General features: G+C 46.8%; 1 protein-coding gene across 3 annotated transcripts in view; it reads left to right on the top strand.

Annotated features, from left to right (window-relative positions):
• fgf12a (fibroblast growth factor 12a) overlaps positions 1-17,308 on the top strand; it is a 32,659-nt gene extending 15,351 nt beyond the window's left edge. For all 3 annotated transcript variants that reach the window (XM_030362935.1, XM_030362933.1, XM_030362934.1), the window contains 3 exons: positions 4,740-4,843; positions 13,715-13,913; positions 15,794-17,308. In XM_030362935.1, coding sequence (XP_030218795.1) covers positions 4,740-4,843; positions 13,715-13,913; positions 15,794-15,909 — 419 coding nt within the window. In that variant the 3' untranslated portion in view covers positions 15,910-17,308. The remainder of the gene's footprint in view (positions 1-4,739; positions 4,844-13,714; positions 13,914-15,793) is intronic.
• The last annotated feature ends 3,338 nt before the right edge of the window (positions 17,309-20,646 follow it).

The raw sequence follows: 20,646 nt of genomic DNA on the forward strand, positions 1-20,646 counted from the left end.
ATGTAATCTTTATTCATAAATATTCAGGATTCTATATTTTATAATTATTATGATGATAAGGATGATGATGATGAGGGTGATGATGATGATTATTATTGTTTTTATAATAATAATTAGTATTATTACTATAACACCTCTCTGTGTTCAACCATGCATGTTTTATAGGTTTACCACACTTGTTAGTAAGAAATAAACAATCAATAAAAAAACGATCAATTAAAAAAAAAGCCATCAAGCTCAACGTTATGAGGCGTTAAAAGATGTGCAGAGTGCAGAATATGTTGTGTCTCCGACTCGCTGACCCAACAGAGTGACTACGTTCTAGAAACAGATGTGGGCTAGAGGACTACAGAGCCCCCAGGGAGTAATGACCAAGCCTCCCCACCTCCTGCACCCCCCCCACCTCCTGCTTCTTCCACCTTGGAGACACGCCAAGCTGAATGAAACCTAGGGAAAAAAAGGAAGGGACATCTCGACCTTCTGTCCGTCTTGAAAGAAGCATTGTGCCGTCGAGGGGGCAGAAGAAGGACTTTGGCAGGCCACAGGAGGTGGATTAGCACATGCTGGGAGGGTGACATTGTTGACATAGCATCTTGGGAGACGTAAATGTGAGTGAAACTAAGAAGGATCAGAAAGGTGAAAGAAATCGGGAAGAACTTGGAGTCGGTACCATTCACACACGGAGTGTGAAAACGAAAAGGAACTAATAGTCCCCGATATAAAGTGTGAGGTGTGTGAGATGGTCTTCCTGGTTTATCTGGGTTCCAGCAGATGTTATAGCAGAGCTCCTGGGGGGGGGAGAGGGCTCAGAGGCTGGGCGGGGCACCCAGCACTGAGTGGGGCCTTGTGTCCTCTTTGGTCACGGAGATATTCTACCGGACTTCACACGAGCGGAGGGTCTCATGAACGCTTTTTAAAAAGTGTGTTTCTTCCTGTCGGCAAACACACACACCTTAACACACAGAGCGCTGCTGGCCCAGTGTTTATTGTTCGTGGCCAATTACCCGCTAACACAACCTGTCTCCGGCGACACGCTTGCTGTGAAAAGTTCTGTGCACCAAGATTTGCTAGTTTGATATCAGACTTTAGATTATTGAGCCAACATCTTATTAATGAGACAAGGTATACGGAAAGCTTTTTGGTGGTTCTTCCTTTTGTGGTCGCGAGGAAGTACTTTCCTTGTAACTTTGGGTTTCCTTAACTCCAGGCAATCCCTCTTGCTAAGCACTCGCCACAGGCCCAAGAAACACAGTGAATAATTCAGCCTAAAGTCACTAAAAATATCCCCATCTCCTCTTACCCAATGAATTATTCTCTGTATCTGATGCCCCATCCTGAAAGGGAGAGGAGAGGGGGGGGGAGGGTACCTAGAGAGCTAGATAACAAGAGATCCAGTGGGAGGATGTAAAAAAGAACACAGAACAGAGAAAAGAGCCAAAGTTAGAAAATGGAACGATCCGACGGAGTGAGCCGAGAGCCGTTGGAGACGTTGACCGGGGAAGAAGAACCGTTGAAGAACGAGGAGAAAGACCCTGGACTGAGACGGTGGAGGCTTAGTATTCAAGCCCGGCCCCCTCGCCTATTGATCGCTGTGCTGTGCGGTGATCAGAATAATAGATGAACCCCGCCCCTCCCTGTCCCCCCACCGTCCCGTCCTGAAAGCATGTGACAGGATCGTTGAGCTCCGAGTCGTGGTAACGGGGGGGGGCGGGCCGGGGGCCACTGTACTGTCTGCATACTAGGTGAGACCTTTCCTCGCTTTAAACCTTAGGTTATTTAGTTCCTCTGTTTACACCGATTCCACACGCTACGTTCACCAGACAACCTGTGCCGAGCAAGCATTACATGAAAAGACAATAAAAATACACTTTGAACCATGCAGTTGTAATGCTCCAAGTGTTATAAATAGATGCATAATCTATGTATAGATATAATGCTGATTAAATGACACGGGTACACGTTTTTTAACAATGCACTGGAACAGAATGTCCCTTGGAACAGCTCAGCTGCAACACATACACAGTCGTAGATTTAATGCTCTACATGGGTACCTGGCACGATTGGCAGTTAATCAAAGGCAGACTTGATGGAACACCATTATATTAATTAACATCCGTGTACAATTTTGAGTCAGCAGCCCATAATTTAATTCTGGTCCGTCGGTTGATCCCCTGCAGTAATCACCTGCACAATATTGAAGCCGTTGGAAGAAAATAAATCCATGGTACATACCGGAAGACTGCCCGGCCAGGGGAAGTTCACGCTCCATTTATGACTCAATGTTTGATGGCGAGAAATTAGGCTCACTCACTCACTTCATTCCCACCATTTACTTAATAACTAGAATCCCCGATTGCAGGAACCTTGTCCTTTACCCTGAAGGAGAAGGAGAGACAATTGGGACACAAACACATGGTGAACACATCCCACACGTGGAGCCATCTCTGCGACCTGGCTGAGAGGTGCCTTTGGCATTTGCAGAATGCCACCGTTTTTCTTTCCAGGCTAAAGCCTCCTGCAAGGGATAAAACGGCTAATCAGGCCACATATATCCCACATCAAGCAGCCCTGCTTTACCTTCAAGAATTCCTCCAAGCCGATTAGCGCTCCTTTGAAGTAATTGGTGTTGAGGGGGGATTTGATGCGGTTTAACACCATTCGTCTGACAAAATAGAATCTCTTAGCTCCGTCCACGTAAGGGGGCTGTGGAGGCAAGTTCTGGGCAATAGACTTGAATTATTATGAAGGACTCGCCCTCTTCCCTCTGAATATTCATCAGCTTAACGACGACTTTTCTCCTGTTCTGCTCACGGCTCCTCCTCCTCAAGTTGATGAACGGCTGGAGCCGCACCATTGAAAGGTCCGGACGTTTGCGGGGTGACCTAGCTGACGGCTCGGGTCCCCTGTCTTCAGTGCATTGACTGGGAACTGTGAAGGGCTTCAATCTCCCCCTGCACAGAGTCGTGCAGTGCATTATGTTTCTGTTTGACTGCGACTCACCCAGAGTGGCCATTACGCCACGCTGTTCTTTGTTGTCCGCTTGACTGGTGAGCTCAGCGGGCTTCATCAATAAAGATGATTTTTCTCTCTGGCGGTGATGTTGTTGCTGCTGCTGCTGCTGTTGTTGTTGTTGTTGTCATAAGGTCGACACCGATTTATTTTTCCAGCTGCCGCAGTACAAATTGCCTTGTGGACTCGCTGAAGAGACGGAGAAATCCACCGGGCGAGAGGCAGAGAGAGAGCAAGAGAGTCTTAGCTGGACGAGCACAGACTGATCGATGACAGAACAGACTCTCATTAATTGATAACAGAATGAGAGATGGCGGTAACGTCCTCATGTACATAAAAGACAACAATAAGGGCAGGGGGTCGGGTGGGCTGGGAAGAAGAAGAACAAAAGAACCAAATAAAAGGTATTAATAGAGCACCATTGAACTCACTGTCCCCTGCCTCAATGCTACATAAGAAGATCTGCGGTAGAAGCAACGCACTCAGAGCTCCACTCCACTCCGCTCACCAGGGGCCAGATTTACAGCCCTCAACATGCCAAAGCGCCACGTCGATATTCATTGCTTAAGAATCGAATTGGCCCTTTGAACCCTGTATCTGACCCCCTTGCTTTCTCACCCCCTCACCGATGTCTGTGAGAGACTGAGATCTGAAGCCCCTGTCCCCCGCGCTCCGTCCTCATCCACCACCGAAGGGGCCGGTGTTCCCACAGCGGCGGCACTATCAGTTCTGTCGGCCCGCCTTGTCACCCCGTAATGAAGAGAACGGGGTGTTACCTCGTGACGGCGCAGTCACCCAACCGCTGACTCCCGCATTCTATCGATTCACTGACACCCGAGACACACATATCAGACTGATGGTGGTTTTGCAAAAACTGTAGTTGAAATGAATGTCTTATCTGCTTCTTGTAACTCTCTGTTGCTATGTGCACTTCCCCTCTGTCTGGTATATGGTTTTGACCGCAAGTTCTCCTGACTGACCCGGGGGTCTCACTCTTCCCCACTCTCTCTATCCCGCTTTCCTTCTCCATCACTATTAATCTCTTCATCTCTCTCTCTCTCTCTCTCTCGCACTCTCTCTCTCTCATTAACCATCACTGCCTCTCTCTGTATCTCATTCTCAAACACTGTCTCTCTTTCCCTCTCTCATTCTTAATCCCTGTCTCTCTTTCTCTCTCTTCCTCCCTCATTATCCATCACTGTCTCTCCCTCCCTCTCTCATTCTTAATCACTGTCTTACTTTCTCCTGATCTCCCACTCTCATTCTCCATCACGGTCTCTCTCTTCCTCCCTCATGCTCTATCGCTGTCTCCCTCTCTGCCTCTCCCTCTCTCATTCTCTATCACTGTCTTTCTCCCCCTGCCTCATTCTCCATCACCGTCTCTCTCTCTCCCTCCCTCATTTTGTATCACTGTCTCTCTCTTTCTCCCCCTCTCATTCTCCATCCCACTCTCTATCTCTCTCATTCCCTCATGCTCTATCACTGTCTATCTCTCTCTCTCTCCCTCCCTTATTCTCCATCACACTCTCTATCTCTCTCCCTCCCTCATGCTCTATCACTGTCTATCTCTCTCTCTCTCCCTCTCTCATTCTCCATCACGGTCTCTATCTCTCTCCTTCCCTCATGCTCTATCACTGTCTCTTTCTCTCTCCCTCTTTCATTATCCATCACGGTCTCTCTCTCTCTCTCTCCTTCCCTCATGCTCTATCACTGTCTCTCGCCAACTGCAGCCCTGTTTAACCTCATCCCTGTGGGTCTGAGAGTCGTGGCCATTCAGGGGCTGAAGAGTGGGTTCTACATCGGCATGAACGGGGAAGGCATGCTCTACAGATCGGTGAGTTGGCTTCATAAAATGTGTGTGTTTGCGTGTAAATGTCTGTGTGTATTTGCATGACATGTGTGCGTCTATGTGTTAATAAGACTATCAGTATAGGTGTGTCTCAGGGTGAAAATGTTAATATACATTTAAAATTATATATATTTCCGTTCTCTCTTAATGTTCCCCTCTGATAACTAACAACCACTGCAATATTACGAACACCCTCTTGTCTCTGAACACAAAGTGTGCTGTGTTTGTGACGATGATGAGGATGATGAGGAGGATGATGATGATGGTCTGCAGTTCTGAACGCAGCAATAATCGCCCACCCCATTGTTCTCTCCCCAGCATTAACTTGTTTGGATTTGACACCAAAGCTAAGCGCTCATGCTATTGAAACAAATCCTCATGTCCACGTTCAGCACAAAAGAGCTACAGGGGACTTTTTTTGTCCACATTATAAGCAGATACCACTCCTGATTCAATTATATTACATTCAATCAGTCTATATTATGTAATGTGAACTCTCCCCTTTACTCTGTATCTCATTTCCTCAAACATGACAGATACCTCCGAGTAAAACAGGAAACGCCGGAAGTTTGAAGGAATGTCATTTGTTCCTTTAAGATCATTTCACAGTTCTTTTTTAGCCATGCTTTGTTGAATCTGCAAATACGTATGGGTAAATGATGGTCCATTTGAAGACGCCAATCCTCATCCGTGTGGTGTCTCTTAGGATAATGGCCTCCAGAAGGCAGAGCCGGGCGGCTAGGGGCTGGGTGGAGGGAGCACGTGGGCTCCTGAGATAGGATATATAATGCTGCCCGCCATAATGACAAGCACATAAAAAGGCCTGCAGCTGCAGAACCTGGAACTGGTTTACATTAATGTGATGCAATGCAAGAGGGGGAGAGGTATTCAGCAGAAAGAGGGGGAGAGAGAGAGAGAGAGAGAGAGAGAGAGAGAGAGAGAGAGAGAGAGAGAGAGAGAGAGAGAGAGAGAGAGAGAGAGAGAGAGAGATAGTGGGAGACGGAGAGAAAGAGAGGAAGAGAGAGATATGATGACGGTGATGAAACAGGGATCATAGAAACAGACTCAGTGGGGAGGTTATGCAACCTCAAGCCTCAGGATCCCTAATCCAGTTACAGACAAGTCACGCTTTTACACAAGTAATACAGGACTGAAAAAAATCCACATTTCGCATAAGGATTTGACAGCAGGGAGCTGCACTAGTGACATAATGATCCCAAGCCAGCTATTGGGGCGGGCTTCAATGAAGCTACAAATCAACCAAAACCCATAACACTTATTGTCAAACGAGCTGTCTCTCTTAAAATAGAAATTAGAATTATTCATAGTGCTGCGAGTTATCAAAGCTGGTCTCGGTGTAAGACTGCGACACGACCGTCGTCAAACATGTCAGAGCAAATTATTTGCTTGCGAATCGGGAGACGTTCAAGCTTGAAAGGCGAGCTACGATTTAAATAACCGTGTTGAAACAATCTCTCAGAAGAGCCAGATCCCCCCACCGAAAGCACAACAAGATATTGGAAATAAACTGGAATGAGTGCAGCGCTGATGAGCTTTCCAAGTCAACAGAGTCGTACTTCACCAAAGGCAAAGTGAATCTACTTTATATTTCTATACCGTTCTGTACAGGGAGAGAATAACTCTCCACCACCCAGTTCTCTCTCATTAAAGTATAATTATTTTAATCGACCAAGCTGAATCACATTTGTGGGTGTAGGAAGTGCTAGGTGTGTCTTGTGTTGTGTTGCATAGCATCCTGACACACTTAAGCACACGGCATAATGTATAGGACTGTTTTTAATTGTATTTATAGGTCTGGCTCAGTCAATAAAACCAAAATGAGTTGTGCCATGTTGGATTGGTCCATTGGTTTATAGCTGGGCACTGCTCCCGGTCAGTGACAAACACCACTGCTATGGTTATGTTTAACTGGTCGGATTATCTATTGTTTGTGGCCTGACTGACTATTTACCCAATTATTGTAATTAGCGTCATTATCATCATCATCATCATCATCATCATCATCATCATCATCATCATCATCATCATCATCATCATCATCAACATCCTCATCATCTTCCTCGTCCACGTCATTTCCATACAGGCCTTAGATTAGAGAAGATCTCTTGAAAATATAAATAGTAAAATAAATAAGCAGAAATAAATACAATATCTATTGATAATTAGTGAAGTAAACAACAATACCTTTATGCATATACCAAAAGCTGTAACACTTGGGGCTTAACTAAATGAAAGATTCAGCCATTGTTGCATGAACTTACCTTGACACATTAGTTCATTTGTGGGTTTCCTTCTAGAGATGAATGTCTGGATTAATGCTCTGCGACCCACTCAGAGTTCTCCACCCACCAGGGGAGAACCCCTGTTCCGGATCATCGTATCGACAGGCAGGACCGGGAAACATTGATTACAAACAGTCAGCATGAGTGAGACAGTAAGATGGATGAGGGACTGTCAAATACACATTTCGTTACTGTGACGTTTCCACAGTAACGGGCCACTTTAATTAAAACCAGGCAGGGTGCGCTCAGCTTAGGGTTCTCAGAGGTGCACCATGGGAAATTAGCAAGCCCTTTCTGGCACGCCACGTGTGGGCGGTGGGACGGGTTTGCAGGGATGGGAGGGGGGTGGGGTGTTGGCTTACCGACCTTGTAGAGACATTAAACAGGTTCCTTTGATATTTAGTTTATCCTTAGCCTATAGTTGACGGTAAAGAGGGAAAACATACTTTATTTTTGCCCTACGTCATCATAATGGTTTTATCTCCTCTACTGATCTTGCTTATACGGTACTTATATTTGCAGCTTTATGTTGATGTCGGCCTTGGGGAGGTTGTCCACATACAGTTCTGTTCTTTTTTTAGCAAGTCCTTTTTGCATAATGTCCGTGTGAAGGTTTGACCATGTGGTGGTTCTCGATGTGGCAGTTGTCCTGTAATACCTCTTCTAACAATGTCATGATCTCACCGCTTGTTCTGCAGCCGGTCTGGTGCTCTCACATCTCCATCTCTCTCTCTCTCGCTGTCTGTGTCCCATGAGAGGTCATTACTGAGGGATATCCTTCCCTTCCACCTCACAGAGCTTATAGACTCTAGGAACAAGCTCTCTCGTGTTTGTTTGTAACTCATGCAGGCAGGGTGCTTTATCCTGAATGCATTATTAAACATAACCTTTTTTGAGTGAAAACATAAATCTGGAGATATGATTTTGTTTCCTTCGGGGATTAAATTTCACTTTGATGTACGCTTCGACAGTTACAAAATAGTGGACTTTGTACATTATCTAACGATAAAGCAGGAGAAAGGACTACAAAACAAGTTGAGTAAATGTTGCGCCCTCGCTGCAGATTGAGTTCCTCACTTAAATCCCAAACACAGAGTAAAACGTTTTGAAGTTTTTCCGTGCCGGTGTTGCAGAGTGGTTCGTGTCTCTCCAGTCACGAACCAGCGGGATGATAACGGATCAGCGATGGGTTTGGAGAGGGAATGCGTGGGGGGGCTCAGCTTCTACTGAAGTCTTCTTCTCCATTATTTATAACACTCGTCTAACCGTGACCTAGTTTACAGCACAGCAGTAACCACTGTTGTGTCTCTCTGTGTCTTTCGCTGTCTCTCTCTTTCTTTCTCTCTGTGTCTCTCTCTCTCTCTCTCTCTCTAGGTCGGTCACTTTCTCTTTCTCTCTCGTTCTCTTTCTCCACTTTGGGGCACAAAACACTAGAATCGAAAAAATCGACAGGGCATGTTACACAAGATTGCCACAAACACACATGGGCACACACGCATACACACACATGCATACACAAAAACACACACTGTGTCACACGCATAAATACACACAAACCAACACACAAACCAACACACACACACAAACACACACACACACACTCACACAGCTGCTTACAACGGCATGTTACTTGGCAACGTGTCCTTAGAGTCACACACACACCTTCAGAAGCAAGTTTTAGTGTACATACACAAAAACACACCGCGTCTCTCACACACACACACACACACACACACACACACACACACACACACACACACACACACACACACACACACACACACACACACACACACACACACACACACACACACACACACACACATATACTTTGCCAAACACACACACCCACAAGATGCAAACCCGTGGTTTTACATTGTCCCTAGAACCCCATGGCCCTGGTTTCTCCCTTTCAATCATGCACTCATTTTGCTGCATCTTTCTGATGTCACTGCTAGAGTGTAACGAGTGGTGCAGTAGGAGCCCTCAGAGCCAGCGATAGGAGGTGTGGAGAGGGGAGGAGCGCAAGAAAGAGGACAGGCGGGAAGGCTGTAAATTACTAGAGGATGGATTTAAAATGCTTTTGGGGTGTGCCAACTGTGTGTGTGGGTTTGTGCTTTCTGTATGTGTGTGTGTGGTTGTGTGTCTATGCATGTGTGTGTGTGCGTCTGTACGTGACGCCGTGTTTGCAAAATAGAAAGGGGACCAAGGGATCAACAGAGAGAAAACGACAGAATGAGAAAGCGGGAGTGGGATTGAAAGAGAGAGAGAGAGCGAGAGCGAGAGCGAGAGCGAGAGCGAGAGCGAGAGAGAGAGAGAGAGAGCGAGAGAGAGAGAGAGAGAGAGAGAGAGAGAGAGAGAGAGAGAGAGAGAGAGAGAGAGAGAGGGGAAAGAAGAGTTTTGTAGTTCAGACAGGAGCTGTCTGAGCCGGGGTCTAGACCTCCTCCAGAATCCTAATGAAGGCTCCTACAGTGTGCGGGTGTCTGGGGGGGACGTTTCCAAACACTAGAAGATTGGACCCAATATTGACAACAGGCTGTGATGGAGCTCTACCAGGAAGCCATGCAGAGAGTACACCAACTGATAGGGATTCCCACTGTTTGCTCTGTTGCTTTTCTGGGGGGGGGGTGTTGTTTTTATTTGTTTTGCTTCATAAGCCTGAAACCATACACCGCCTCCAATTTCAATGTACTAGTCCAACATGCACGCACGCACGCACGCACTCACACACAGACATGCACACGCACACACAAAAAAAACACACACACACACACACAAACACCCACGCACACACAGACATGCACACGCACACATATGCTCACAAACACACATACAGACACATGCACAAACACAGACACACACACACACACACAAACACAAACACACACACTCACACACACACACACCACCAGGCTGTGTATCATTGTGTCATTTGAAGTCAGCGGGCCCCGGCCTCCAGGGCCTCCACCAGCCGTGTTCCTCTAGCCTGACTCAGCAGGAAGCCGTTCTTTAATCATTAGCGGCACTAACGATCCGCGGCCCACCTCCACACCACCTCCTTGTAGCCTCGTTTCAGGTTCGTCCGCCGGTTCAATGCTGGGCTTTTGTTTGCAAAATGGATGACGGATGATGGATGACGTCAAACACGTTGGCAAGGAACCAGCGAAGGTTCCCTCCCAAACAGTCTATCTCTCTCTCTCTCTCTCTCTCTCTCTCTCTCTCTCTCCCTCTCTCTCTCTCTCTCCCTCTCTCTCTCTCTCTCTCTCTCTCTCTCTCTCTCTCTCTCTCTCTCTCTCTCCCTCCCTCTCTCTCTCTCTCTCTCTCTCTCTCTCTCTCTCTCTGCCCCCTAGTCTCTCTCTATGTCGCCCGTCCCCTCCGGGAGCTCCTCACCACAGCCCCCCAGCGCTCCCCGGGGCCCCCACTCCTATATTTGCCTTTCTCCTTCAGATCGCTGAGGAATACAAATCCTCTCCCTTTTAATCTGTTTACCGTGGCTAAGTACATCCCGTTACCTCTGAAAGATGGGCCCACGCCGCCTCCCCCAGCGTTGGGTTGGCAGACAGGGGTCCGCCTCATTACGTATTCCCCTGTTGTGCACACCGCCCTGCCTGCCCTCATGCATACTAGCGTGATCTCTGCACGTGCGTGTTTGGGTCGGACTGCGTCTCCTCCCCTATATGTATCTCCATCATGTCCCATGTGTGTGTGTGTGCGTGTGTGTGTTTGTGTGTGTGTGTGTGTGCGTGTGTGTGTTTGTGTGTGTGTGTGTGTGTGTGTGTGTGTGTGTGTGTGTGTGTGTGCGTGTGTGTGTTCCTATGTTGCAGGCGTGGTCCATTAAGGGCGGTTCATGAATCACAAGTCACTCCGACCCTGTCTCTGGAGGGCCCAGGCCCGCTCAGTCATCAGCCAAACAAGGCACTTTGTCAAAGTCTCCAAAGTCGCTTATATGTTCCTCCCCTCCGTCTCTGCAGGACCACAGCCCTACCCTCTAGCCTCTACACGCACACACCCACCCTCACACACATGCACAAACACACTCACATACAAGTCCTTGTGGGATTGTGTGTGTGTGTGTGTTTGTGTGTCTATCGTGTGTATGAATGATTAAATCTGGGCTCGGTACACACAGAGGAACCTTCAGGTCAATGAAGTACACACCTCTTCATAAATACAACGAAAGGTTAGCACAAGCGTGCAGGGACACACGTGCACAACACACACACACACACACACACACACACACACACACACACACACACACTCACACACACACACACACACACACACACACACACACACACACACAAACACACACACACACACACACACACACACACACACACACACACACACACACACACGCACACACACAAATTCCGACAGGGGGCATGGTGACCCACAGAGAGAGTTAGAGAAAGACAGTAAGAGAGAGAGAATAAATAGACAGGCAGACAGAGAGAAAAGAGAGAGACACACACACACATGCACACACACACACACACACACACACACACACACACACACACACACACACACACACACACACACACACACACACACACACACACACACACACACACACAGAAGGGCAAAGAGAGAGAGAGAGACACGGTGCAGACAGAGAGAGAGACAGAGACAGCAGCTGTGGCGGTGTGTGAGCAAGGCCAGCTACCTGCCGAGGTCCTGGTCACCCCTGCAGACCAGCCTCCACACTGTCAAAGTCCAGACAACCCCCCCCCCCTCCACACCGAGTCCTTCACACAGCCTGCCACACCGTGCTTATTAATGAGCACACCCACGGGTACTGTGACCTGCCCTCCTCATGAAAGTGTCATGAGTGTGTTCACACACATAGCTCCCAAGACACACAGATATTGTTGCGCACAGACGTGACTACACACAGACCCCCAGACAGAGGAATGCAATCTGCCTGCCTGTCTACCTGTCAAATACAGGTTCAAATAGTTTCACTGTTCTCTTTCTCACATGCACAAGCGCACACCTGCACAAACAACCCCCCCCCGAACACACACACACACACACACACACACACACACACACACACACACACACACACACACACACACACACATGCACACACACACACACACACACACACACACACACACACACACACACACACACACACACACACACAAAGGTATGATAAAAAAAGTTACATCGCTCTCAGTGTCACCCACTCTCACTCATGCACAACATCACACATCTCCAGACACACACACATCAAACATATACCCTCGCACATGCTCACACACACACACAAAAACACACACACACACACACACACACACACACACACACACACACACACACACACACACACACACACACACACACACACACACACACACACACACACACACTACACACACCAACACACACACAAGCAAACACCCCACACCTCTTCTATGTCAGTTGACCTTCAGGTGTGTTAACCAAACACTATCAGCAGCCAATCAGAATGCACACAGCAGGAACAGGTGTGTATCTGTGTGTGTCTGTGTGCGTGTCTTGGTTTTCTGATTCTGTGGACGGTGAAACTTTCAGAACAATTGACGAACTCTGTACTTTTCCAAAGTGTTGTCCTCGTTATAAGTTATGTGCCACTCGGATGGATCAGCGCGGCTGCTCAAATGAGATAAATTACCCAAGAGGATTGTCCTGTTGCTATGGCAACAGGATATCTCGGGCCAACAGTTCACCTCCTTTGCTTCCATCAACACAAAAACAAACACTGAAGTGAAAGCTGTCCCTCTCACCCGGTGCTGTCGCTCTCCTCTCTCACTTTCTACTTGGAGACCGATCAGAGATAACGAGAAAGGCCCTCTCGCCCCACTTTCAACTCTTTCTAAACAACCTGGTCATTGGCTCAATTCATTATAGAAAAGCATGTGTGTGCGCGTGTTTGTGTGTGTTCGGTTCTCTGTGTTTGTGTCTGGCGGTGAAGTGGTATGCTGTGACGGGGCGGGACGTTTGGAGGGTTAAGTGCGCGGCTCCCTGCTTCTCCTTATTTTCTTCTCGGAAAGTAATTCTGATCGCACAAACACATTGCACGCAAAGAAATCTGCCGCTGCAATGTGAGGCGTCAACATTTTGTAAACAAAATGTTGTTCATGCGCTTGAAGAGTGGTGTAAATATTTAGGGCTAGCAAATGCATTTCCATAGTCAGTTCATTACAAGTCATTTCCATGAATGTTTTGCCACGATACAGACGTTATGTCACACAAGACCCGGACACTGTTGTGTAACACGTCTGATTCCTTAACGACGGCATGCTCTTTAAAAGCACAGAGAGGGATGGCATTGTGCTGTCTGGTTCTGTGTCGAAAAGCAATAACAGCATAACGCCGGTTCATCTTTGCGGCAATATGGTGGGATCTCTGTGTAATTGGGGCTTACGTCTCTGTGTGCGTTTGTGTTTGAGTGCGTGTGTCGGTGCGGGTGGCGTGATTGGGTGTGTTTGTGTGCGTCTGTGTGGGCTTATCTTCACCACACTATGCCCTCTGCTGCTCTCCCCTCCTCATGTTGCAGGAGGTGTTCACACCAGAGTGCAAGTTCAAGGAGTCGGTGTTTGAGAGCTACTACGTCATCTACTCGTCCACAGTGTACCGGCAGCAGGAGTCGGGCCGTGCCTGGTTCCTGGGCCTCACCAAAGACGGACAGGTCATGAAGGGCAACCGCGCCAAGAAGACCAAGCCCTCCTCACACTTTGTCCCCCGGCCCATTGAAGGTACGGTAGGCCCATTGAAGGTACGGTAGGCCCATTGAAGGTACGGTAGGCCCATTGAAGGTACGGTAGGCCCATTGAAGGTACGGTAGGCCCATGGGGGAAGATTGTCAATCACTGGTTCACTGGGCTGATGATTGAATGATGATTCACTGAGAATGCATGGGCAAGCAAACGGTACAGTTAGAAGCTTTTGAACGCTACTGACCTAAGATATCGACGATTTATTTTGAATGCCAACAACACCTACATACTAGCATTGGCTTCCAAAGACTACAAAAATAACTTTTGGCTTCCAATGACAACTAAAGAGAACTACTGGCTACTATTGGCTACAAAAGATTAGTACTGGATACTAAAGACTACTAAAAAGGACTACTGGCTACTAAAGATTACTAAAGAGAAGTACAGAATACCAATGACCACTTCAGAGTACTGAACTTGCTACTTATGACTACTTATTGGTAATACTGGCTATTAAGGATGATACTAAAGAGGACTGTACTGTTCCAACTATGTGTTGACTTGTTCAGTGTTTACATAACTCAGGCCAGCCAAACTTTGGCATCAGCCAAACTCAATTCATGAGCCAGGAAATGAACGCCTCGCTCCTATAATCAAATATAGTCCAATGATTCTCATGACACGTATGAATACAAAGGTAAAATAAATGTGTTGAACGCAAGGAACTCATACAAACAAAATGAATGCTAATATAAATGTAGTTCTACTAGCTTCTTGATAAAAAATAAAAATAAATAGAAAACTGCTAAACCAGTGAATAACAAAATACACACACAGCTTTTTGAGGCCAAACAAAACCTTCTTGAAAGCCAAATCATTTATGTCACATAAAGTTCCCTGTTATTGAAACTATTTTTGAATGAATCACCAAATAATAAGTACCGGTGATGCTTCTTTAAGCAATTAGAAAATGAACAAAATTTGGTTCAGGTCAGAACTGGCTCCTATGATTACTACTGATCACTGATAAGCATAAGGATTCAACCTAATACTTCCTAACTTGGTAACAATTAATAATAATAAGGATTTTCACGACAAACGACAACTACTAACGCTACTGACTAAGACTGCACCATAGTCTGACTATTAACACTGTTGACGGCAACGTCGATAAAGCCTCTTCAGTATTTACATGGCTGTTTAAAAGGGTTGTTTATGCCTCCCCATGTCCTCTGTGTGTGCCATATGAGTGAGTGCAGTGTCTCAGATGTTTTTGATGATAACAAACGCGCGGCCCGGACAGGACGGGAGATGCGGAGGTGACCGAACACTCGAGTAGTGCTATCTTCAACGCCGCAGCTTAATCACCTCACCTTAATCCTGACCTTGTTTCTGTCTGCCCATCCATCTCCCCAATCTGATCCCCACTGTCCCTACTCTATATTCCCCATCTACTTGTACCTCTGAGTACTTCCTCATCTCCTGACCTCTCGTCTCCTCTCCTCTCCTCTCCTCTCCTCTCCTCTCCTCTCCTCTCCTTCCCCTCTCCTCCTCCCCTCTCCTCCTCCTCCTCCGCTCTCCTCCTCCCCTCTCCTCCCCCCTCCTCGTCCTCCTCCCCTCTCTTCCTCCTCCCCTCTCCTCCTCCCCTCTCCTCCTCCTCCTCCTCCCCTCTCCTCTTCTCCTCCTCCACCTCCCATCTCCTCCTCCTCCCCTCTCCCCCTCCTTCTCCTCCTATCCTCTTCCCTCTCCCCCTCCTCCTCCTCCTCCTCCTCTCCTCCCCCCCCCCCCCTCTCCTCCCCCCTCCTCGTCCTCCTCCCCCCTGCTCGTCCTCCTCCCCTCTCCTCGTCCTCCCCTCTCCTCCCCCTCCTCCTCCTCCCCCCTCCTCCACCTCCTCCTGCTCCTCCTCCCTCTCTCTGCAGTGTGTATGTACCGGGAGCCGTCAATGCATGAGATCGAGGAGAAGCAGCGCTCCAGGAAGAGCTCAGGGACTCCCGCTATGAATGGAGGAAAAGCCGTCAATCAGAACTGTTCATAGCATCAGGGGGCGGGGCTTCCATCGGGGGGAGGTGTGACCTCCTCTTAATTTAAAGGGGAGGAGTCATCACCAAACCCCTTACAAAATACGCACCACTATACCCTCTGTCTAGGGGAGGGGGGAGTTGCCGCGACAACCAGGAGCTTGTACTGTACACCCAACCAATCAAAAAAGAACAGCAACTTAACTGAACTCTTGCCTGTGAAATTCTTTTAGATGAATTATTATTAATCCAGACGATATGAAAGAAACATTTTCAATCAGGATTTGACCTTAACATTTTATGCAAAAAAGAGAAAAAGCTGTGACAAACATAAGAATGGTGGTCTCTCGTCATATAAATACAAATATCTATAGTTTCCAATTTATGCTGTGAAAAATTAGCTTTAAAGACATGTTACAAATGTCATGCATTGGTTAGATATATATTTTTTGGATTGCCGTGACACTTCCACACGCTTAATGGTGTTATTGTTGTCAATAATAACAGTTATTGATTTTGTTTTAATTAATAACGATCAGTACTACTCTGTTGTTACCTCACCAGCTCGGTTAGCGACCACGTCGACTCCGCCTCTTGTTTTTTCTAGAGACTTATCACTAAAGAGAAAGTCGTTTCCACTGCTTGACGGTGAATGTGCTCTCACGCAAACTAGTCAGAGTGTCGGGAGGTCGGACTGAATGTACTGTAATGTCAGAATCTGATTGGTGGAGATATGGGTGTGGGGGTTGGGCCGTGCGATCTGATTTGCTCAGGGTGCTGTACTGTAAGTGCGAGTGATTGGTTGTTTATCCACGGGACAAATCGGATTGTTCCAGAAGCTTCTTGGAAGAATCCCCTCCCCCTCCCTGGCCAGGCAGTGGGACTGTTATAAGCAATACAACTCAGTCAAGAGATGTCTCAAACGAATCTCCAAGCGGCACTAATTGCAATGAGTGTGCGTTCGAACGTCATTGGCTTGTGAAAGATTGATGCACGTTAAAAAGCAGGGTTTTTCAAATTGTCCAGAGAGACAGAGGTTTGCTCAAGGGTCAACGGTAGTCCTCCTAGCAGTTCCTTCAGTAACATGAGAGGAAAAGCAAACTTCTTTTTAAATGGCGTTAAACGGCGCGTTGCTCTCTCTCTCCCAGAGTTCCGAGGGGGCGAGGTAATGGTGGTGATGATGATCACGACCACTGTGATAGCCACGGACGGTTATCCTCATCATTTGCACCTCGAGAATCACAGCTCTCTCTGCTCTGCAATTTGTATGACTGGGGTCTTGACCGCAAAAATCATACAAAAATAAATAAAAAATAAAAAAAACAATCACAACAAAAAAATAATACATATATAGCATTTGTGCTTTCAATATATATGAACAAAACATGATGTCATCTTTGATAAAGAAAAAAAAAAGTCTGGACTGTTCTGGAAGGTTCTGGCCTGAGATGGGGCTTGTTTGTTCTAACGAGTTATTTTGCTGCAGTCTCCTCTCTTTCCTCGCCGTAAATGGTAAACAATAAGCTATTAAATAGATGGGTGGACAGGGTGCAGCATTGTTTAGAAACTAGCTAATTAAGTTTCCTCCTTTAATTCTTTAGAGTGGGGGTAACAGCTAATGGCACCCCACTACCACGGCAGAGGCAGAGCGGGTCAGCCATGTCCGGGATCGAGCGATTTGTCGTTTTTTTCTTCGTTTTTTCGGAAATCATTGACGTAACGTAAAGGGTAATTGTATTCTATTAGTCGGTAAACCATAGACATCGACATAGTCTCCATCCGCCGTTCTTTTTTCGTCTTGGTGATTTAGGAAATGAGTCATGTGTTGCAGCGTTGCGTCAGAGCGGGCTTCTTCTATTTTCATAAGTGCTTGGTGCACCTCCTCTTGCTCCAGCCCCATCCTTCACTGATATTGGATCATCTAACTCAGGAAGTCTTACAATTATCCAATGAACGCCTGTCCTCGTTGTTCGGCACACTATAGAAAAAAGCCTGGCTTTTTTGTTGTGCTTCTCTTGAGCAAGCTCAGAACGCGTAGCAAAACCGATGTTTTGTTACGAGGTGATGAGCGGGCGGTCAGAGGGGGTAGGTCGAGGAAAAGGGATTCACAGGCAACAGATACACACAGGCGATCTACAGTGGAGACTAACACCATTTACTTCATACCACACACACACACACACACACCGATGGCCTCTGTTGTGTGTTTTGACCGGGAAACACAATTTTGTATGCAGTTGTGAGGATCCTGATGGTAGCATCCACCAGCTTATGCATCTCTACTAGTCGTGGTTGAACACTCTTTATCTGTGGTAGATGAACAGCACACGGTCTGCAGTACAGAGCAGATGCCCACGGGTCCCAGTCATGGACCTGTATATGTGTTTCTTTTCTTTCCATTCTAACAAGTCTTCCACCTGGTTCCCAGCTAGCATAGCGAGGCTGGCGCAGGCTGCTTGCGAGAGCTAACGGTAGATTAGTTAACTTTCCATAAGCTCCCAACTACACATATTGAATATGTATATAAGACGAGATGCTAATAAAGGCATAAAGCTTATACCAGCATTAAGCAGCGAGGTGATGTGGATACATGTCGACGAATAGCGCTGTGGAAGGTGTAAAGGCATGGGATGAGAATGAGCGTATACCCAGAAGATGGAGACGGAGATCAAAGGAGAGCACTTTCTGTGAATATGGGATTTATAAAAAGCATAAGGAACTGTCGGGGTTACGTGCGAATATGTAAAGAAAAAAAAAGATTTATGTATTTTATTTTTTTGTTTGCCGATTATTTCACCACATTGGAACTCACTCATATATGCATTATGAATTGTGAGACAAAATAAAAAAAAATATGCATTGATAATACAAAAAAAATCGGAATGACGTTAGTGATTGTTTAAGAATAAAGACGTTATGTTATCAAAAGTGTTCTCCTGCTCTTTGTGTGCTGGCAATAATTATGAGAGACATCTCGACAGCAAGTGCAGGCCTAGCTGGAGGCTCAGAGGCTTGAAGAGACCCGCAAGACAACATGAAACAGCAGTCAGCACATTGCTCATCGCCATAATAACACAAATATCATCAGATTAGTGTAGGAGAGAATGTTACACTTTGATATGGTTGTGTTAAAGCTGCACCACACATAGCTATGTATAGAAAGCTTTATATAAACACGAAAGCCAGGAAAGTTTATTCGATTTGGGTGCAAATAAACAAAAGGAATAAAATTGTTTGACTTTGTCGAAGAGACGAATAAAAAGGAAACAAGAGATGGGACTAAGTCCATTTGGTCCTGTTGTCTCCCAGTACTCTGCATGCTCTCCTTCTGAATGTCACCAAACATTCAATAAGCCACAACAAGGGAACCAGGGGGCCGAGTCAACACACAAACCAAATCCATCACCATGACTCTGACTGCTTTATATGAGCCCAGGAATTCGGGAAATCCAATCTGCCACCGCTATCAACTCAGATGGGCTGATTTATGTTTTCACTCAGGCTAAACCCGCTGCGTTGGTTTGGGACGGCGCTCCTTTCGCTCTTAATTCAGTCGTCGTCATGGAAACAGATCTGCCTCGCCGTCTGCAAGGAGAAAGGTCGGGACGGGGAGGAGGGGGAGGAAGAGGAGCGGGAGGAGGACGAAGGCCTCCCCGACTTTCAGGACGTTGCGGAGGCACAGCAGAAGGGTGCGGAGCCGAGGCAGTTCTTCATTTCCCTTCTTCCGGCTCCTTCCTTCTCTCTGTGCTTCCTGGAGGTCCATCTTGCAGCTTCAAGGGACGACTTTGCTGCAGCCTGTGGACAAACGGCGGCCCCCTTCCTGCTGGGGTGTAGAGAGAGAGCAGGGGGGAGATGGAGGGCGGAGTCCTTGGTGGGGAAGACAGATGAGTCGGTGTGATAAAGGTTAAATCCAATATGCAAAAACAAATGACCGCTGTCATCACCAATCTCACACAGCTTCTTTCCCCTCCTCGAACCCATTGATTGAAAACAGACCGTCTCATCCTTCTCCTGCCATGAAACTCTTCTAGGCATACTTTCGGGAGAACAAGGACAGACACGTGTTGGTACACACGCACACACACACACACACACACACACACACACACACACACACACACACACACACACACACACACACACACACACACACACACACACACACACACACACACACACACGTGTTGGTAAACACCATCACCTGTCTGAGGTTGCTTTGACGCAGGCATAACGCTCAGCCATTCACAGACGGCGAGAGATTTTATGCCTAACTCTCTTCCCAGTATAATTAAGTTAAGATCAAAGACGTGTTCGCTTCTGTTGTTCATTTATTACGATATAGGATAGGTGGGCGGACATAGAGTGAACACATAAATTGATATTAGATAAGTAACATTGAAAATCCCTAGCCTGCTCTCTCTCAATTCACATGCCTTTTAGAGGGCAGGGAAAACAGCCCCAAGGAAACAGCTTTATGTGATCGACATAGAAGCTTGGCTTGCCAGACAGCTTGTGGGCAACATGGGTTCAGGTTCATCTGTTTAGGCAAGTAAGAAGGAGGTTAAGAACCAGTAGAAGCCTGCTGCAAATAACTCTCCTCTCCTCTGCACTCCTTTCTTCTCTTCTGTTCTCTACTCCTCGTCATTCCTCTCTTCTCTCTCCTCTGCACTCCTACTCTACACTAATCTTCTTAGTCGCCTCTACGCTTGTCTCCTCTCGCTCCTTATCTCATCTCTGCCCTGCTCCCCTTTTCT

This window comes from Gadus morhua, chromosome 8, assembly GCF_902167405.1.
Source record: "Gadus morhua chromosome 8, gadMor3.0, whole genome shotgun sequence".
Taxonomy (NCBI): Eukaryota; Metazoa; Chordata; class Actinopteri; order Gadiformes; family Gadidae; genus Gadus; species Gadus morhua.